Source organism: Crocodylus porosus, unplaced genomic scaffold, assembly GCF_001723895.1.
Source record: "Crocodylus porosus isolate Cpor-Errol unplaced genomic scaffold, CroPor_comp1, whole genome shotgun sequence".
Lineage (NCBI taxonomy): Eukaryota > Metazoa > Chordata > Crocodylia > Crocodylidae > Crocodylus > Crocodylus porosus.
This window is the reverse complement of record NW_017728929.1, coordinates 7,506,643-7,528,445: the sequence shown is the minus strand read 5'-3', so window position 1 is coordinate 7,528,445 and position 21,803 is coordinate 7,506,643. Positions and strand designations below refer to the sequence as shown.

Genomic DNA, 21,803 nt, shown 5'->3' with positions numbered 1-21,803 from the left:
GGTCATGGATTTCTGTACGTGCCTGATGCCCGTCTCCTGCGGCTCCTGCCTGTTCCTCTCAAGGCACTCAGTGGCCTGGGCTAAGATCCGGTCTAGCAAAGCAGTTATGCCTGTGCTTAGCTGCAAGAAGATGAATAGTCAATGCAGCTCTTTGCTTAGTTAAACTTAAACAGGAGCATACATGACTGGCTGAGCCAAGGCTTAAGCGGACGTTTACCGTCTAAGCAACCAGTGCCAGGTCCAGAGCTGGTGGCTGAGCTGCTATTGCTGCGGAGGTGACTGCTAGCAGTGAAAGGACCCCTGCCCTTCAAGGCCCCAGGAGCACTGAGGCTTGTCAGACATTTCTGTCCTCCACCCTTCACCTCACCTTGTGGTAGTTATTGGCCCCAGCCTGCAAGAGAAGCTGCTGGGTGGCGAGCATCTTCTTTCGCCTCCTGCTCTCCTCCTTGACTCCCCTCATTTCCTCTGCCTGCTTCTCCACCTCCTGCTTGGTGAGCTTGATCTCCTCCATCGCTGACTGGAGCTGCTCCTCCTGCAGTGCCAGGCTGGCACTCAGGTACTCCTGGGAGTGCAGCAAGTACTCAATGGTCAGCTGTGCCATCTTAAAGACCTTTAAGAGGACTGGGTCTACCGGCTGCTGGCAATATGGGCACTTCTCTGAATCGAGGTTGCAAAAAGTGACGCTGTTGATACTCTCCTGCAGCGTGGTCACATCCAGCTCCCGGGCCACTCGTTCCACATCGATGGCACTAAACCGCCTCCAATCAATGCTGTCGTGGCGGGACTGGAATTTGAAGGCAGGGATGCCACCAGGGCTGGTGAGCACATTCCCGAAGACTGCCCCATTGCTGGGGTAGCTCATGGGGGTGCCGTGCCCTGGCATACTCAGCCGCCGTGTCCTGAATGCAGGCGAATACCATGGATAGTAAATATTCTGGGAGAAAGGCTACAAAACAAAAAAACCATGTGTAACTCCATGTGCTCACACTCTGTAGGCACATCAGGATCTACGCTGGTTATGCCTGTCTACTGTTGTATTCTTTATTGGTATACACACAACCTCTACAGCACTAGTGCTGGTCTAGTATGAGTAGGCCCTTCTTCAGACAAAAAAAATGTTTTATTTATAAAATGTTTTGCAAGAAAAATTCTGTTTTCGGGAGGGAAGTGAACTTTTTTTTAATCTTCTGGGTTTTGTGTGAAAACCAATCATATTTTATGGACTATTTTTGTGGGAACATTTTTTTACCCACTCTGATACTTTTACATATATTGCTGCCTCATGTACCCATGGGTTTGTCTGTATACACGTTTTCTTGTATAAAGCCCATACCAGTTGCTGCTCAGCATTTTGTGAAGTTAGCCCCCTTGTTGAGGTACATTTAAATGCCTATTTTTGGCAATACTTAGAACTAACTTTTCTAAAAATAAGAATTTGATCTTTTACACTCAGTTTAAATTTTAATATCTTGGCTGTGGGGTCTATTCCTGCATACATGCATGATATACACATGCACATACATTTATAAACTTTCATAAAACACCTCTCCATATATGTACCCACATATATTTAAAGTAGTCAGATGTGCCTAAAACTTCCACATATCTACCAAATACCATATATGCAAGTGTACATGCACTCTTATGGACATACAATCTGCAGTGCCTACCAGAGATCATTACAAATAATTCTCTTTGTAGGCTACATGAGGCCTATAGATGTTACTAAAGTTTGAAAAGAAAGTTATGCAAGTTCATTGATAAGGCAATTGGTGGGTATGTGGAGAATCAACAGATCAAAATTATGCTGAGGCCTATGTTTCAACTCTTAGTACCCGACAAAAGAAATTAAAAAAAAAAAAGCAAACCTCTCTGTGTTACAGCCGTTTAAAATGATCGGTTCCATGAGAACACGTGGACATACACAGAATCATACATGCACGCTTGATTGTGGCACATGTTTCTACTGCTTTCAAACAAGACATGGAAAACAAACCAATTTATTATACTTCAATATTGCATCATTTTTGGTTTTTCCCAGTGAACCACCAAAAGGGCTTGCCTGCATTACCTTTCTCTGACCTTAATCTAGATTAATACCTATAATGCCATTTGCTCATTTTCCCACTTTTGTCCTAAAATATAGACTGATTCTAGAAATGATACAATCAGGTTTAAAAAATTCTTTCGCACTCTGTGGTGTGAAGTAATCTTTATTATTAGCTTTACAGCTAACACTTTGGTGCAGAAAAAAATCTACAAACTAAAATCTAAGTTATTTAACAGTTAAAATATGGGTGACAGCCATTGGAGTGTAAAAATTAAATTCCACACCCAGGGTTTGCACTCACCTTTGAACAGGATGTGATACCTGCTGTTGCATATCCTAACAGATATTTAGATAAAAACAGCCATTTATAAAATATTACATACCATATTCTTCAGATTGCACTGTCTGTATCACTCGAGCACCAAGAGAAATGGCAACAGAGAACTGTGTGGGGGGCAACAGCAAGTTACTAGGTGTGTCGTGTGTACCAATAATAATACTCTGCAGGCCGGGAGGTGGTAGAGTACACACCATAATTAAACTGAGAACTACAGAATGGAAGGAGTTCACATGAGTACACCTCCTCCATTGTTTGAACTTTGCTGAGGTGCAATGTGTGTATGCAGGAGACAAGTGATAACAGGGCCAAGCAACCGAGCGGCTGCTTATGCAACTCTAGGCTTGTTTCAGGAAAGCTGAGCTCCACCAGATTTTTCTAAGCCTCTGCTTGGGGCTGAACTCTCAGAGGAAGAAAGGGAGTGCTTGATCACAGCCAGGAGAATGCATAAAGAGAGATTCACAGGCCAGGTCCTCTGCTGACGTATTGGCATAGCTATAAGGGTCTCAAAGGGCTGCAGTGATTGCAGTAGCTGAAGATTTGGCCCTGTAGGCTTCTCCAGGACTGTTGTGATGTGATGCCACAGGGAGGAGAGAAAGTCAAGAGCCACAACCAAGAGAAGAGAAATCCACGAGTGTTCTCCTACCCAAGGCCCTTTAGAAGAGTCTTCCTGTGCCGTATGTGCTGGGCTGATTCCTGCTTCCACTGTGTTTGACAAGGGAGAGACTATGCGGTCTTCTGTGGGTTGCCCTGATTTTTATGGGTGCAAGCACGGGGAGAATCTAATGCTGAGAACCGTGTCCTGTGTCCAGAGAATGGTAGATTTGCAAACCGTCTACCTTGGTGGTATCCCAGTGTGGAGACAATGTGGGTCTGCCATAGGTGCATTCCCTCAGTAGTTCCCCAGGCGGAATAGATGTTGCAGACACCATTGGGTAATACAGTTTTATCTACAATTTTTTCTTTCAGTGGGAGAGCAGCAAACATTGCTGTTTGAAATGAATAGGCATATTATCAGAAAGGTGTTTACCTTTAGGGGCACCTAATTAGACCAAGCAAATTATGTGGCCACGTACACTCCCTGGGTATAAATCAGCTTAGCTCCACTGAGGTCAGTGGAACTATACCAATTTGGACCAAATGAGACAGGAGTCCAAAGAGACAAAGAAGGGCTGGATTTGTATGATATTTTGCAACCTTCACCTATTCATTTTTGATATCCACTAGGAAATCCTTCCCCATTTCTTTTCTGACTTCACTACTTGCATCACGGCTTTCTGAGTTGGTTTACCTGGCCTGTAGATTTGGAGCTGGCCTTGTCATACATTTCATGGCCACTTCAGCTCCACAGGGGAAATGATTCCCCATTGGAAAGGCATGCATGTCTGTCAGCGTTAGCTCTTACGTTGCCCACTGAGACCTCCAAGGCAACACACAGGGCATTCAAAAGCCTCCTTTGTGCCCACCATGTCCCCTTTTCTGGCCTTACCTGGGGGCACCACATTGACTTAATCTGCAGCAAGCCCTGATCCTTCAGGGAGCTCTGCACTGATGTGTCCCAGTGCTTGTCCACAGGCCTACCGATGGCAGTGGGGCTCTGTGGATAGGCAGCAGGCTGCCTACAGGGATCCCGCTGCATGATCAGGGCCTCATTCCTGCTGCACACTTGCTGTCCCATGTGGGTCTGTGCCTTTACAAAGTCCAGCCTGGGCATCTCCCATTCGAGACATTGGAGCTCTCTGCCAGGCCTTTGCTCAGCCTGCTCGTTCTACCACATCAAACAGCTGTCGCCCGGCTAACTGCTGCACTATTACTGTACTACTGTACCAGACAGCTGCAAGACTGCAGGAGCTTGTGCTGAAAGGAAGCCCATTCATGAAGTCATCTGATGCTTGACATAGATAGAATAATTCAGTGACTGAGGGAGGTGGTGTGGTTCACTGGTTAGGGCACCAGTGACCCACAGTGGCCTGCTGGCTGGCACAGGACAAGTCGCTTTACTTCGTCTGCCACATCTCTGTCTCACTGTTCACGTATTGTCCCTACTGTGATGGCTGGGGTCTCTGTGTGTTACTATAACATAAATAATAGAAACAGGTTAGTGTTTTAGGTTAATTAGTTGAGATGGCTCTTTCTAACATCACTGAACTTACCTGACTTATTGCATTGGTCTCTGTCTGGGCTACCGCAGGAGACTGAGCAATGTGTGAGAGGGTAAAAACCGCTGGCAACCCAGGAACAGAGGAGAGAGTCAAGTGAAACCCTTCCTATCATGCAGGTGCCCTCGTGAGCAGTCCTGCCAGAGACAATGTAAGAGTAAAAGAGAGAAGCTTTCAGGGATCCCACCTGATCATTTCTTTATTTTGAAGCTGTCCAAGTATTTGCTTTAGGAGCCATCATTTTTCAGTCTTTTGTTGCTTTTCATGAAAAGGAAGGCTGAAAAGAGCAGATCAATATAGCAGCTGAACTCCAGGATTTACCTTTGTCTGAGTTTTTAAGCAATGCGAAAAAAAATCCCACAACCCAGCCCTTCAAAGTCCTACATACTGTTCCTCTAGTACCACACTGGATTACAACTGACCTGTTTTGTCACCTGCTTCATTATTTTTGTGGGGGCACATATACATTTTCAAATAAAACCTGATTTGAAGCTGTCCTGTCCAACCCACCCCGTCGCACTTGTGCATGGGGCAGGGATGTCAAGGCTAATTTCTGTTGACCAAAATTACAGGCTCTTCAAGTATTTTTCACATGAAATGATACCAGTTTATTTTTATTTATTTGAACTGTGGGAGTGCTGCAAAGTCTCAATTAAGTTTAAAGCACACTTTTGCCAGGTACTGTGAAAAACAAGACAAGCCAAACAAAACCACAGCCCCAGCTCACCACTCTTAATCACTTAATTCTTCTGGATAACTGTTCACATACAAGCAAATTAACCAGCCAACTGCTGTTGGATCTGGTGTGAAAACTTCTATTTTTCCATTGCCACATTAAACAAAGGGAACCCCCCAGACCTAGACCATCAGGCTGTGTGACTTGCAATACGATCTGGGCGTGGGAGGTAAAGCCAGGCTCTGTTTACCTGTGCTCTATGAAACAGAAACCTGCAAGGATCACTTCTGTCCTAAGGTTATCAGCTCCTGTTGTTATGGTTACATGGGTGCTAACAGAGTTGTGTGTGCTCTGTACCGCTCACAGTTAGCAATGATTGCAGAAGGCCTCCTGCTGCTGTTATATGTATTATATATATTAAGTGTGTGTATGTATAATTTGCTGGAGAAGGGAGATGGGGGAATTCACTTCTAAGAAAAAAATGATGACATTGCAATTCAGAAAGTATAGAGCAGTGTGTGCTTTCTTTGCATATATATGCACACACATAAATACATTTATGCACACGTGCATGTGTCAGTTCTTCGTAGCCATGTCTACACATGCATTTAAGCTGGCAAAAATTTAACTGAGTGGCAAAACATGTGCCAGCATGCAGAAAATGGTGGTGGTGCACTTTTGAATGAAAGCACCTCCAATGTACTTTAGTTCCAGAGTTCGCCGCCACCATTTTCTCAGCAATGGCGTGCATTTCACTACTTATACAACCGCAAGCATCCCAGCGCCAGGAACTTTTTAAAGTGCCTGGTGCTGTGGCACTTGCATGTGTAAAAAATACCCAAAGTTAGCTCCAACTCAGTCCACACACACAGCATTTTGCACTTTAACGCATCGACATGTGCATTAATGTGTCGTAGCTATTAACGCCTAAATTTGATACCTGCATTTGTAAGTATCAAATTTAGGTACGATTAGCCCCAAAGTGCCATTTTTAAAGTGCATTAAGGGTGTGCACATGTAGACACATTCCCTAATGCACCTTAAATTTAGGCTAATGTGCCTTAAAGCATCTCATGTAGATGTGCCCCTTGAGACTTGTTGCATTCCTCTGAAGCATTGTGAACTGCATTAGCCACTGCTGTAGGCAGGATCTTAGTGATGGCTTATCAAGGGATGATGTGGGCATGACAAATCCTACATTCCTACCCTGACAGTCATAGAGGCAGGACAGGGGAAATTCCTTTGTATGAGAAAGGAGTAGCCAGCCTGGAAATATGGAAACTTTCCAAAGTAAGGATGAGATGAGAGAGGAAGAGAAAAAGACCTAGGGGACAAATCCAAAAAACCCCAGGACTTAGGTTACCAAAACTTGATTCAGAGAGAGTTCAGGTGGCTAAATCCAAACATTTAATTCATAAAACTCCTACTCAGCGTCTGCCTACCCTTGGGTATTGCCTAAACCAGTGGTTCTCAACCTTTTTAGACTCAAGACATCCCTCATTAGAGACAAACATCCCTCAGAAAATGCCAGCTCTTAGCTTTCACTTGATTCTTGAATATAGAAAAATAATAGAGCAATTCTGTTGCAAAGCATTCAGAAAGCTCACAGCAGGTCAGAATGTTTTTGCCACGGGGGCGGGAGGGGCGTCCTATTTGAAGTCTCTGGAAATATTGAGCAAAACTTTCTATCACCTTTAAAAGGACTTCACGTCACCCCACGGGGTGGGAATCACTAGCCTAAACTCAGTGCGTCTTCCATTCTGCCTTGTGCCTCCATAATGCCTGTAGTTCTGCCTTCTGCACATGGCTACAAGGTCCCCAGCCCAATTATCTCAGCAGCTAGCTTCTCCCTAAGCTCCAGTGGGATCCAGAAAACTCAGTAGCAAGAGGAGCTCAGTCGGGTAGGTGTGCATGTGCCCCAGACACTGACAGGATCAGACTCCTCACAAAAGGTAGTTGTGGCTGCTTCATTTTTAAAATAAAAATGGGGATGGTCCCATAATACCGTAGAGGTTAGAGCACGTGTCGGGGAAGAGAGTTTGGTTTGATGTCCCTCCACCTCAGCCTGGGAGAATGGAAACCCATAGCTTGCTGCAGGCACCAGTCTAGAGGCTAGATTGGTTTTAGAACTCTTTTCACCCTCCTATTAAGAGACAGGCCACTATGCCAAAAGGAATGCAAAGTTCATGGAGCCAGAAGGAGATTGAACAAGGGACAAGTCTCTGCTTCCATCACTGTTCATGGATGTCACTTGAAACAATCATTGAATAAAAAAAAAGAAAAGAAATGATCCTTAGAATAGAGCCCATAATTCATGCTTCCCAGCTGAGTATCCAGAGCACTGGAAGCCAAGCTCTTTCAGCTTGCAAATACTGACCAGAACTTCTTAGATAGTAGATCTTAAATTTTAGCAGCTAAATTTCCAACAGATTCTTCCAGCACTGAGCATGCTCCAGACAGGGATGAGCTGGACTTCCCCTGAAATTGTAGCTCTGATCTCTGGGATATTTTTTGAAGAAGTGCTGAGCACTCACTGCTGCAACTGAAGTCAGCAGGAGCTGTGCTTTGAATATATGAAGTGCCCTAGGATACTCAGCTCTCTGAAAAGTCAAGTCCGCAGTGTCTCAGATTGAGCATCCAGAGTTATCGGGTACCTCTGACCTTAAACTCCTTTGGCCTCAGTTCCATATATGTAAAATGGAGATAATGTTAGCCTCTCACCTCCAAGAGGTGCCATGAAAATAAATTCATTACCAGTTGTGAAGTACTCTGACACTGTTGTGACGGGCACCATAGAAAAACTCACAAGGACATTAATAATTCTGTCTTCAAAGCAGGGTTTGAATAGTGTGCAGTAAATACAGCCTGGTGCCACACAATGAGGAGAATACGAAATACTGAATAGCGGCTCATTAAGTGAGCCCCTGTTTCTCTTGGGCTCTAAACCAGGCAAGGGTCCTGTGGGAAAAGTAGGATGTGATCATGTAATTAAAGATTGTATCACAATGCCATGTCTGAATTAAGGGTGTACGAGTCAACTTAATTGTGGCATTTCCTAGCTCTTGAGAGTTTGATGTCATCATTTTAATAATGTGTTTTGGTGTGCAGTAAATAACTAGACTTTATAAGTTGTATACAGTTAGTCAGCAAGGTCACTGGAGGCATATCATAATTCCGTCCTGTTATACTTATGTCTAAAGCAAAAGGCCTCACAATGTCCCTTAGAGCTGATGGAGCTGTGCCGGTTTGCTGGATCCATCCGTATAAACTTGGCTGGCTCGAGCTTCAGCCCCTCCCTGCCCCACCAAAATGCTCCTAGAAGGACATGGTTCTCCAGTGCCCCATGGGTGGATAAGAAAAGTGTTCGCTAGAAAGCCTGTCTGTTCCTGTAGTGGAGGCTAAAAGGGAGGTCTGAGTCTGCAGCCAGGTTTGACACACTTGGCTCTTGCCGAACGGTGTGGCCAGGAACACAATCTGATTCTGACCCACCCCAGGTTCCCTCACCCTTGCCTTTTCCCTGTTTACTCTCAAAATGCTCACTAGAAGCTGCTAATGACTTGCTGCATGACATGGGAGGCAGGTGCTGTTGTGTAACCTGGTAAATATTAATCATCTCCGGACACGCCAAGGGAATGGTGTGTTAACCAGGTTGTCATCATGAACGTGGAGCTTAGGCCCAGATACCAAAACACACTCTTGGGGCAGGCGGTAGAATGGCTTGTGACTATGCTGCTGTGTTTTCCACTGACTCTGTGCTGCACGGTGCCATGTGGGAGACTTTGGTGGGTACAATTCCAATATGGCTTTGCTTTGTACAAGTCAGTCTCTATCCCATGGTGTCAGGCTTAATAAGTTGGCCTGTTCTGAGAGATTTATTTAAAATCACAGACAATGACGGTTGGAAGGGACCTCAGGAGGTCACATCTAGTCCAACCCCTGCTCAAAGCAGGACCAGCCCCAACTACATCATCCCAGCCAAGACTTTGGTTAGCCAGGTCTTAAACACCTTCAAAGATGCAGAGAACACAACCTCTCTGGGTAACCTATTTATTTCCTCAAAATGTTATTTGATTTCAACTGGGTCAGACTGTCAGCTGGTATAAAATAGAATAATTCCCTTGATTTCAGTGGAGCTATGAGGATTAATACTGGCTAAGAACTGATTGTGAGATCCTTCTTCACTAACCTCAGCGGGAATTTTCCCATTTGCTCTGATTAGGCCAGAATTTGTCCCTCTGTCCCCACTGGCACCAAATTATGACAAGACCATGTTAGGCAGAATTCAGGACACAGGTGCCAGATGCTTCTGAGAGAGGTAACTTGGAACATGTGGAATTCACAAGTTACTTCATGTTCCATTTCCCAAAATGCTGGTAGTTTTGGCTTCCAAGGCATTAAACTGGCTTTAATTTTCTGAGTGCATCGTCAAATTGCAAGGAAAAAACTGTGGCAAGTAGAGATAAGCCATGTAAGAAAAGGCACCACATTTTAAAAATGGAACGTGGGGGTTGCTTGCTTGCTTGCTTTGAAAATCAAAACTGTGCAAACGGATTGCCGGTATATGCAACCTGTTTTGTGCATTACTCTGAAAAGAAGTGAACTTTGTCTATACAATCATTCACTCTATCTATCAGACCTGTAAATTTGTTGGGGCCAGGACCACCTCCTTGTTCCGGGTTTGTGCAGTATCTAGCACAATAGGATCAGTGGTTCATAACCAGGGCTCCAAGGTGCTTCTACAACACAAATAAAGAGGGGCAATGTAATTTTGTTGTGTTGATGGTATATGGCTGGTAGTTCAAATCCTCAGGCAGTGAATAGGTGACAGACCATTCACCGGGTTGGCCGTATGTTGTGCCAATGAGTGACCTGCTTGGTCTCGCACTTCCCTGCCAGCTGTCTTTGTTGCAGCTCTCGTACCGGTGAGCCTAGCAACCCATCACAACCCTGTGTCCCAGTAGCTATTAAAACCCAATCCACTGAGAGGAGTGCACTAATACCCCAGTGAATTCTGGGGCCAGATCCTCAGCTGGTGTCAAATCAGTGCAGCCTGCTGCTATCGGTGGAGCGATTGGGATTTACACCACAAAGGATCTGCTGCATGGTATTTCTTTGCATTGTCTTTGCTGGCAACACAGTCATCTTAGTAGGCCCTGGTTTAAAGCATGAGCCTTGCTCTTTAATATCATTGCCTGATTGTGGCAAGTGCCTGATTGTATGCTCAGACTGTGGCACCCCTCTCACACCCCCAGATTGGCTGAGGGGGCAGGTTTAGGGCCAGGTTTAATTGCAGCAGCAGACGCTTTGCTCCCAAGGCCTCTGATCACCGCTGAAAAGTGCCCCCCACCCCCTCACTGGAAAAGGCAGGAACAGCAGTAGTGGCCATCTGTCCCATGTAGTGGGGTAGGGAAGTGGATACGCAATGATATAGCTGCTTGAAAATTTGCACCAATAGCCTGCTGCTTCCATGACTGGCTGCTTTTATAGCCACGGGTCTGTGCTGGCTTCCCATGCTTGCTTGGTCTTTCCACATGGCTAAGCTGCTGCGAAGAGGCTTTTTCCTGGGCTTGGAAGCTGCTGGATGTCTTAGGCAGAAAGCCCTGGTGCTGGGTAGGGGAGGGGCTGTTTGCTCCTCTGGGTGGGAAAACTGGGATGCAGGGGGGGTTAGGGGCACTTGGGGGCTGCCTTGGCAGAAGGCCTTGTGCTGGGTAGGGGAGGAGCTATTTGCTCCTCTGGGTGGGAAAACTGGGGCATGGGGAGTTGGGGCGCCTGGGGGCTGCCTTGGAAGATGGCTCTGGCACTGGGTAAAGGCTGTTTGCTCCACATGTATGTCATCTCATCCCCCTTCCCCAAGTTTTCCCACCTAGAGGAGCAAACAGCCCCTCCCCTCCCCATCCCCAACTCCCCTTGTCCCTTTTGAGCCCCCTTCCCCCGTCTCTCCCCTGGGTTACTAGGGTTTTGCTGCTGGCTGGGGAATGCTTTCATGATCATCAGTCACTTAAGTTTGTAGTTTTCACAAAAAATGCAAAATTACGGTTTAAACCCGGCCCTGCACATTAGCTCAATATGGAGGCACAGGACCATCTTTCCTTGCAATCCTCAATCTTCATCCTGCTTCCCCTGAGAAAATGAGGGCCGGGGCATTAGGAGAACTGCAAAAGCTGAGAGACTGGAAACATGCTCTCAGGGGTGCAAGTTATGCACAAGAAGGGGATGTGGAGTGGGACAGCAAATAGTCAAGGGGCAGGTTACCAAGTAAGCTTAGTGGTTATAAAATTAGGCCTCCCTTCCGCTCTTTTATTTCTGTCTTTCCCCTTAGCTCCCCTCAGTACTCTAGCGCCAGTGGGGTTAGTTTTTTCCTTAAGCCTTTGGTTTTTCCACCCCTCTAAAAAAAAAAACAAACCAAAAAAACAACAAGCTATATGAAAACTAACACATCCCTGTGCAAAACAGAGGTGCCAGCAGCCACCCCATGCCCCCTTTCTAGGCCTCCTTTTTCTTTGGACATTTATGTGTTGGGATCAGTATGACAGCTGGGCAGCGCAGTGGGACCCTGAGCACTCATCCCTCACTCAAACAATCTCCCGCTGGGTCCTGAACTACAACATTGCCTTCAGGATTGGATCCCAGATCCAGAAGCTGCTTAGCCAGCTCATCGGCCTCCTCCAGGCCTCCAGTGAAAACAGCATGCAATCCCTCCTCCCTTTTTTAGTTTTTGGAAATGTCTCTTGTTGTCAGAAGCCAAAAATGCCTCATCGAGAACTAGTGAAGCCCCTAATGCAATCCAAAGGCTTTCCTCCTTTTTAGACGGCTGCAAGAGAACTGCCTACCCTCATTCCCCCTTGTTATAACTGCTCAGAGAGCAAGGATTCAGAGCTAAATCTATGCTGCCTCTGCTTGCTCCAGAGAGGCCAGACTGCTTGCAAACCGAGCTCCCAACAAAGTAGAGGGAGAAACTATGCTGAACTTGATCCGCCTGTTAGATGGATGACAGAGCAGCTAATACGTAACCAAGCAGAACCTCTGAATACTTTTCTTCTGACTGCATGGCTGTGCGAACAGCCCCGGTGCCTTGTTCCAGTTAAACAAATCCCCCTTGCACTTCCCCCCCTCCATTGCCTTTTCATGCGCGCTGTGTAGTGCTGTATCAGGATGGAAAGCCTGCAAAATGAAGCCCCGGGACATAAAAAAGCAAATACTTACTTGTCCCCAAGGAGGGAGAGGTTGAAAGGGAGGGTCTAAAAGGGCCGGACTGGAGCGATGTGTGTGGAGGGTTAAGAGTGGTTCCCAACACAGAGGGGTTGTCCAAAGCTGCGTGGAATACTGGGAGGACTTTGCTATGCTGTAACTCTACACCCTCCCCGCGTACCCCACCAGGAAATCCAAAGCCACCCAGGAAAAAGGCAGCTCCCAGGTGATTTCAAGCTAAAATGCAGGTTCCCTCATCAGAAGGCAAGGAGAAAAAGAAAGCTTAGTTTATACCTATGTGATTTGCACCTCCGTGATGACAGCAGCTCCACCGTGCTGAGCCTAGAGAGCTTCTCTGTTGGAAAAGGAATGGGGAAATATTCCCCAAAGCCAAGCTGTTGCTCGGGCAACTGGAAAGGCTTGGCTCGACTCTCCTTTCCCTTACACTGGTGTTACGCTGTGTAACTCCATGGATCTGTGTAGTTACTTCCGACTAACCCTGTTGTAAGTTAAGAATCAGGCCCTAAGGAAGAACGTTGAAGGGTTCATTTAAGCAAAAGCGTGTGTGTATGTGTGTGTGTGTGGGTGTGTGTGTGTGTGGTGGGGGGGGTTCTTTATTTTCCTACTTAATTCTACTGTAACTTGCAGCTGCAGAAACAGTGCAGGTTGCTGCCAGCTTGTTAGTATTTACAAAAGCTATCATTGTGCACATGGCAAACAGTGGGTAACGGGTTACTAACCTGCCATCCATCAGGAACTGCCTTTGTCAACTGCTTTTCAGACCAAAGGGATTTGCAGTGTTTAACCTCTTTAGATCTCTGGGTTTGAAAAGGTGTGAATTAGCACCTGAAAAGAGCCCAGGAGCTCTGTTTTCCTAGTAAAGGCAAAAGACACAAAGATCAAATGCCAGGAAAAGGGTTTCACTGTTTTGGCTTGCAAATCACACCAGAGGGTAGGGGTTGGTGGAACAGACAGATTGTAAGGCAAGGAGGACCAGGTATTGTTAAAAGAAAGGGAGGACAGGAAAAGGCGAAGCCAGATCTTGTTAGTCCTCCTATCAGCCAAATCCTGGGCACAAAGGAAGAAAATGAGGAGGGGAGGGAGGAATGGCAAGTGGATAGGCAGGGTTATAATAGCACTGCCTTATGTCACGGGAGTGTTGCATGGATGAATTCACAGATACGATTCTGATTAGGCCATATACATACTTATGGCTGATGAAATCCCATACATACTCAGAAAGCACAAGGAAGATGTCTTACTAAGAACCAATGAAGAAAAAATGAAGAAATAGAATAAGAAAATAAAAAACAGGGTGGAGGGGGGAAGGAGTGTATGGAATGAAAGGAGATTCAGGAGGGAAAAGAAGCTTGGAGCCAGTGAACTTGGTTAAACATTTTATTTCTACCTTGTTTAAAACATCACAGTTAGGAACATTGAGGACAAAGCTTCAGTATTTAAGAGGGAACTAAACTCTGTGAAAGAAAAATTTGAAATAGCTTGGGCTGTTATTTTTCTTGTTGTTATGGAATCATAGACCCATAGAAAAGTAGGACTGGAGGGGACCTCAGGACGTCACCTAGTCCAACCTCCTGCTCAAGGCAGGCATCATCCCTGTCTAGACCATCCTAAACAAGTGTTTGTCTAACCTGTTCTTAAAATCTTTGGGTCTAAACCCTCACACATGACTACCATACATGATGTTCAGGACACCAAAATCACACTCTGTTTAACTTGCCACAGGTAAAGCAGGGGGACAAGGGCACTGTCAACTCCTGCCCCTGCAAGGATAGGAAGTAGTTGTTAATATATGCTCAAGAGACCCGAGGAAGAGGACCATGCCCCCACTGCAGATGAAGGCAAAAACCCCACGGTTCATGCCAGTCTGACTACAGAGTCAACTTCTTTCCTGACCCTGAATATAGAGATCAGTTTTTGACCCTCAGCAGAGAAGCAAGACCCCCTACCCAGCAACCTCCAGGTTTTCTAAGGCCCAGTAAGACTATCAGCACACCCAGTTAAAGTTTCCAGTTTTGGGTGTGGCCAGCACCCAATGCTTCTGAGGAAGTCAGAAAAAGACCCCAGACTGCAACAGCAAGTGGGAAGGGAAAGAAAACCTTCCTGGCTCCATGTGATGGCCAGCAAAAGTCCAGAAGGATGGGATAACTGGACACCCTCCACTCTGTGTTGCACATGGGGGACACAGTCCCAGATATTACACATCCTAACTGGAGAGCCAGAACTCCCTTTTCTATTGTCCTATGCCCTCCAGAAACATATCCTAGATCCTTTAGTCTTCTTTCATAGCTAGTCAGGTTGTGGAGCTCTTGCCTGCAAATATTCACTGTACACTGATAGCGTTTTAAAAGCATACAAATGGCCAGATTTTTAATGGCAGTAAGGTCTTAGCAATGCAGATAGATAGACACCTCATTTTTTTGAAAATCTCATTGTCTATCTGCATGGAGGCACATAAATACCTCATAAATACCTAGTCTTAGGGCTTAAGACTCAATGAAAAATGAAGTTTTGCTTCCTAAACACCAATTCAGCTTTTCGAAAATTAGACTGAGGCTCCTAAATCACTTAGGACTTAGGCATAAGTTATTTCCCCTAAAGAATATGACATGTTTATCATTGACATGTATACCATTGACATGTTTACCATTGATGCTCAAGTGATATTTGTACCCTCTGCCTTTCTACACATTTCACTCAGTCCTGGGGAATTTGGGAAAGGAGGCAGTTCATTACAGAGAGATCTGGAGACGGAACAAAAGTGAGAATCACTGGGTACAACTACATGTGTGGTTTAATGTGCATTAGCCTATTTTAATGCTCATTAAAGCATGACTGAAAAAACCCCAATGCTTTTTAGTTAATGTGCATTAAAACAATAATACATATTTTCTTAGTATCTCATAACGGAAGTACTAGATTTAATGTGCATGGATTAAAGTGCATTAATGCACCTGTAGAAGCGCACACTGGTGAAGGGGAGGAGAGGTTTGTGAACAGTGTATCATAGTCAGAGGAACACCCAAATGGGAAAGGTCCCTTGTTCTGTTGTAGCCAGTCGAACAGTTTTTTATTCTCTCTTGCAACCACCCCGATGTCTGTCCAGAATAAGATTTTTGTATGTGATGGGACAGTAGGTTTTGTACAGATTTTCTGCCAGTGTATTACTTCCAGCAACCACTGCCTTCTGCTGCTGATTCATATAGTTCCACAGGTGCAAGGCATAGGAGTCACTGAAATAGGAGTCACTGAAGTTGGTGTGTAAGTCCCAGACTTCATAGTACTTTTCCCATAATGGATAGGGAATGGGATAGAAACGCTGGGGATTTAAGAAGAAAATGTTCTGATAGCATTGGTCCTCCACAGCCTTAAAATCAGTAAGATTGCATAAGGTTTTAAGCACCCTTGTCATTAAATAAGGACCTTGGTGTCCCCAAATGTCCGCATTGTAGTTTTCTACAAAATTCTTCATGCAATTCCAAATGAACGAGTGATGGCGAGGAAAGCTGAAAATCCCATTGCTGGCAACCTTGGAAGCCTGGGCTGCTATGAATGTTTTTACTGGAATAGGCCTGATAGAGATGATATCAGTATCCATGTACAGCCCACCATATTTCCAGATAATTGCAAGTCTGCTGGCATCAGAGCTGATGTGAATCCAATTCTTCTCCAGAGTTTCATTTACCTGCAGGAGTGGAAAGGGGTCATAATGATGCAATTGCCTCCAGTGCAAATTGCATCTGTCTGAACAGCTGAGCCAGTTAGCTGCCTTGTAAAAAAAAATACAGTACATACCCTCAATTCAGTCTCTTTGGTCATGTCTACACGTGTGCTTTAATGTACAGTGTGGCCTATTTTACTGCTCATTAAAGCATTATGTAAAAAAACTATGCTAATACACTCGTATGCAGTAAAAAGAGATGGCTATGCATTGTGTCACTAAAAAGCATATGCTTTAACTAGTGCGCATTAGGGTAGCTTAATGTGCATTTATTTAGTACCTCACATTAGAGGTACTAAATTTAATGCTTAATAACAGAAGTGCATTAATGAATGTGTAGATGCATCCATTAAATATTAATGGCTAAATTACTAGATTTTCTAAGAAATGTGTTTCTTTCAAATAGTAAAAAAGGGTCTTCAGCTATTATTTCTATAACACAAAAACTAAGGAAAAAATTATTTTTACATACTCCTTCCCTAAGTCATAGTCCCCTGGATTCAATTGAAAGACTCCCATTAAGTTCAGTAAGATTTAGATCAGGTTTTGAAAAAAAGGCCAGCAAAGTGAGGTTCACAAAAATTTAGGCCTGGGATTAAAACAGTGTGCAGTGGCCTGAAGTTTCATCAAATCTGGTCATCCCTTCCTGTTATGCAGAATCTCACATTTCTTTCATTCTGTTCTTCCCAGGGCCCTCAGGCCCCCATGTACTCGACACCTTTGTCCCCTTAATATTTCTACTCACCTTATGGTACCATGAAAGTAGAGGTGTCTTCTGGAGTAAAGTCTCCATCTGGAGAGGGACAATGAAGACATTCTTTATAGCAGATAAAAGTGAGAAGGCTGTGGAGGTGTTCTTTGGATGCCACCTTATGTTGCTTTTCAGCCCTTTCATGAAGAAAACAATAGGTCTGTCATGGTAGATCCTGGCAGTGGATTCGACAGAGCAAGAAACTAATGGAGGAGGGTCAAGCCGGTCAGTGGTCTCCAGAAAAATGATGCTGTTGCCCTGGCTCATAACTCCTTTGAATGTTGGGAACTTCTTGGAAATGGGCAGACATGAGAAGAGGCAGCCTGGGTTGTGAGAGAACTCATACAAAATGCCAAAAGCAAAGACAAAAAAGATACCAAGCAAAATTTGGATCTTCCTCAACATTCTGGCTTTTCCATGAATCTTAAAGGGGGAGAAAAGAAAGATCAGTGTTAGTGGTTCATTGTTTATCTCTGGGAAAGACAAGGTCCAGCTTAGGATTTCCAAAAGATAGGATCCATCTCTTCCTTTGGTCATTTCCTATGAGGCTGATGTATTATTATGAAACCAGAAAACCCCATGTTAAACCTGCATTGGGGTCAGCTGGTGTGGCTTTTGCATTTTAACCAGAAGCCTTGTCAGCTGCCTCTGGGTTAGAGCCAGGATATTTTCAATCCCAAAACCAGAAGGGTTCTCTGGATAAGTAAAGGGAAAGAAGTCTGCTGCCTTCACTTGGCAATGGATCTGGCCCTAAGTCAAAGCAGGAAGAAGCAACTCCCTTAAAATGCCCTTGGGCACATGCAGAAAAGCATGCACATGAAGTTTGTAGCACCACAGACCCATCAGTGGCACTGCAAACTGCACATGGCACACATGCAGGCATTCCTCGCACTGCTAATTTGAAGCGTGGTGGCTTTTTTGATACCTGGAGATCCTGGTGTCAAAAAGTGCCCCCTAGAAAAAAGTGGGGTGGTGCATGTGGTGACAGTGTACACCTCCTGATACCAGAGCTTGGCCAGGCTCCATGTGCCCAGATTGTCACTCCTGGAGTCCTGGGAGGCCCCCAGGTTCCCAGGTAAGGCTGCTAGGGCAAGCCCAGCTGCCAAAGTGCATGTGCAGGGGTGTTCCCGGAGAGCAACTAGCAGCACCACAAATATGGGCCACTGCTATCTGTCCCTGGGGAACACATGTTTCCACTCATGAGGGTGTGCCCCTTGAGTCTAATTAATCTGCATGTGGCCACTGGCAAGGACACATCTGAGCTAAACAATGCTGACATTGTTCTTACATTTTAGGGAGAAAACCTAGATTCCATTTCTTTCTGTCTCATATATCCTGTGTGACCTTGAACATGTCACTTAGAACTAGGTCCACGAAAGGACTCATGTGCCTCAGTGTCTAATTGTTAGGCATTCAGCCCTCAGCAGAATCCAGAGTGCTGAGTTAGGCCCCTAGGCTCCCTGAATGGGGCATGGGAAGAGTGAAGTGTCTCCAAATGGTACCCAAACTGACCAGCACACTTAGCAAAGAACCATCTAACCTAGCTAATAGGAATTGATGATGACAGGGGTCCAATTCTGCCCAGTACTGGGGGCTTTGGCATCTTGCTAAATGGAAGAGGCATCTTCCCTTTGAAACTGGTAGCTGTGAACCTTCCCCAAAAGGTAGGCATCTTTCTTTAAAAAAACAACAAGCTGAGATTTCTGCTTTATTTGCTAGTGCGAGAGAAGGAACAAGCACCCATCCCTTTTTATAGTATCTCTGTAGTTGGATTGCTCATCCAGAGATGTGGGTAAATGAAAGGACAATTCCCTTTCCTGCCTGAGGGGATTTCAGCTCATATTTCCAAGGAAACTACTCTAACCACTAGGCTCTAATTTTCTAGGGTCAGGAGAGAAGCATTTTGTCCTTCCACTTGACGCTGTTCCCCTTGGCCTGGAAAAATCAGATAGCTGTTGGACCAGAGGGAGAGAAAACAAGTGAGAATGACTCTCCAGTCTTGTGTTGTGCAAGATAGGACTATTACCAGAACATGATTATTATGGCAAGCTGCCCCAATCCTTATTAGCCAGACTTAAAAAAAAACAACCAAAAACCAAAACAACAACAACAAACAAACAGGACAAATTTTGAACTGCAGCCCTATGCTCCTATGGGAACCCTTGTTTTATAGCTAAATAAGTCAGGAGGTCCAAAAGTGTTACCATATGTGCCAAACATCCATTATCAATGTGTTCGAGAATTAGGTGTTTGGCCATCTTAGAGGGTATGGTGGACATCTTTAAAATCTTCAGTGGCCATCTATAGTATTCAGTAGTCTGTGCATAGACTGAGCAATTTGTTTTTAGAGTAGCAATGCAAAGAAATACATTCTTACCTGTTTAGATACTAATACAAGTTGCCATGTAACCACACCAGAATATAGACAAGGTTTCTCTTGCAAGGCAGCACAGCAAGCTATATCAAAGTCATGCAGCAAGGTTCCCAGATCCTATGGTGGTAATTGGGTGGCAGCATCTGATACCTTTAAAAATGAAAGATCTCACTGTATGAAATTAAAAAAAAAAAATCTCCAATCAGTAGAGCCTTCCATGCAGTGTTATTTATTTGTCTGCATTGTCAATGCTTATTCAGTTTTCAATATGTCATCAGATCTTGTAAAGCATTGGAGAAATTATCTGGGGGAAGTTGGAGGGTTTTGCAATGATTGCACAGTAGCACTTATATCAAATAAGAGAATATGACCATGAGGCTGTGTTTCTTCTTAGGTGGTAGAGGAAGAAAAGGCAGGAGTCGTTAGCAGCTCAAAGGTGATGGTAGAGAGGGAAGGAGGAGTTAAATATGCTTGTATGTGTGCACGTGTACATGTCTGCATGTGTGTTCATGCATCATATATGGGCATTTGTGTACATGGTGTGTGCATGGAAATGTATATTTATATCCATTTGTCTATGTGGACTATGAGGGTCATGTGCCAAGTTTCTTCCTTTGCTGTTTCTTCCATTTTCATTTCTAAATCTTCATTTCCTGCTTAGCAAGTAATTCACCACCTGGAACTTTCTGTCCAGCTTCATTGTAAAAGAGAATGCTTTACCTACAAAGGCTGTCTTTGGCTCTGGATGAGCAAGGGGTCTCAGTTTTCCAACCAAAACTTAATGGGTTAAATCCTATTTCCTGTTTCTGCACTTAAGTGACACTCATATAGCCACATACCCTGAGCAGAGTTTAGATCCCAGGTAGCTAGGCCCTTTGTGTGATTCCCTTCTGGGTATGCTCAGAAGGCTGCACTGCAGCTGAATAGGCATCTAGGAAAAATAAAATGGCTGGGACATGTATAAAACACCCCATAGGCCAATCACCTGCTGGTTAGGGCACTTACCCAAGGAGCAAGAGACCCTGTTAGGTCTCTTCTACCCCCTGTTAGGCTGCTGGCTAAGCATTCTCCAAATGACTTCCTAGCCTCTTCCTCCTGGCTGGCGCCCTGGGCAGCCAGGAGGAGGACTATAAGGTATTGGAAGCGTGAATCACTGAGATGGACCCTATTCTGGAGGGGAGAAGGCCCTACTAACCCAAGGTGTAGTGCAACATGGAAGCTCAAGCAGCTTTTACTTGCAACGTTAAATACGTTATCGAGCAATAGTGCAACCCAGTGGGAGGACTTAAGAAACAATCAGTAGGGAAAGGTATAATGATCTTCACATTTCACAGCTATCTGGTTGTTTTTCAGACCCACCCTTCATCATGCTTGTAAAATCCCAAAATATAGGGCAAGAAATTGGCCTTACTGAAGTCAATGAGAGTTTTGCCATTCACATTACTGGGACCAAGATTGTGTTGCCAGTCTTTCTGAATCTTAATTCCCAATTATGCTGTGTTCCTCTCAGTAAATTTGCTCCTCTAGTAAATCCGTGATATTGTGGCACCATATCTACATCTACTGGAACGTTAGTCTTGGCTCCGCTACAAGTAATGGTAGCTTGAAGCAAAGGAACAAGACTATTTTGATTAAAAATGGGAATACTCCTATTGCTGGATTACTATTTCTTCTTTGATGGTCTAAAGATCTGACATCTCAATCCTTTAAGGGGAAGCCAGCAAAACTGTGGTTACAGTAACAGCTCACATTCAACATAGTCCAGAAGGCATTTTATTTGCAAATTGTGGGGAGAGAATAAGCAGCCACTCCAACAGATATCAGCACTGTGTATGACATTGTGAAGAAAAATGTGAATCCTCATCGACTTATTCTCGGAAATTGTTTTGCTTCATTGGTTTTCCAAAGCCGCTAGGCGGTGACTTATGAATTCTCATCACATTTGACCTGGAGGCAGCTGTTATCAGAATGTTCACTTCTCTTCCCAAGTTAAAAGGACTGCAGAACTGACTGTTAAAATACATCCTAGCCATTGAATAGATTATCCTGTCAAGTGGTTTGCTCCTCTCCTCCCCCCCACCCCAACACAGCAGACAAGATGTTGACTTGATGGCCTTCCTTGTGAATTTTTTTTTCCCTTCTTGATGATTTTAGTATTTCAAATCCAATATGAAAATGGGACTCTATGGAAAAAGACAGCCTGTTTCAGCATGTAACACTGTGTGATAAGTCCTTCCTGCTGTCCCACCAGACATTTGGCGAAGTGCGACATAGAATGACTGCCAGTTAAGGATACCTCTTTGGATAGGCATATTTCTGAAGGGGTTGGCCAAGTCAATTAGCCTGTGAATTACATATCGCATTAATCCATGTTTGCTACCTTGCAAACACACATGACTAGTGGAATTCTTAAAGAGGCTGGATTTACTTTTACTGAGGTGTTAATTCTAGTCTCTGCTCTGAGTTTCCATCTCCTTTTAGAGGGGCCAGACAGCTCCATTAGATTTCTTACTACTGATTTTTCCATTG

General features: G+C 44.6%; 2 protein-coding genes across 4 annotated transcripts in view; both read right to left on the bottom strand.

Moving 5' to 3' along the window:
- Positions 1 to 12,519, bottom strand: part of DZIP1L (DAZ interacting zinc finger protein 1 like) — a 35,523-nt gene extending 23,004 nt beyond the window's left edge. For 2 of the 3 annotated variants that reach the window (XM_019542966.1, XM_019542968.1), the window contains exons 1-3: positions 12,426 to 12,519; positions 4,541 to 4,683; positions 368 to 946 (exon numbers count right to left, since the gene is read on the bottom strand). In XM_019542966.1, coding sequence (XP_019398511.1) covers positions 368 to 883 — 516 coding nt within the window. In that variant the 5' untranslated portion in view covers positions 884 to 946; positions 4,541 to 4,683; positions 12,426 to 12,519. The remainder of the gene's footprint in view (positions 1 to 367; positions 947 to 4,540; positions 4,684 to 12,425) is intronic. The other variant, XM_019542967.1, reaches the window with a different exon arrangement.
- Positions 12,520 to 15,346: 2,827 nt separating this feature from the next.
- Positions 15,347 to 17,913, bottom strand: A4GNT (alpha-1,4-N-acetylglucosaminyltransferase). The gene is made up of 2 exons (XM_019542964.1): positions 16,895 to 17,913; positions 15,347 to 16,113 (listed from the first exon to the last, which is right to left on the bottom strand). Exons 1-2 carry the CDS (start codon positions 17,435 to 17,437, stop codon positions 15,499 to 15,501), a joined length of 1,158 nt encoding a protein of 385 aa, XP_019398509.1. The 5' UTR covers positions 17,438 to 17,913; the 3' UTR covers positions 15,347 to 15,498.
- Positions 17,914 to 21,803: the final 3,890 nt, after the last annotated feature.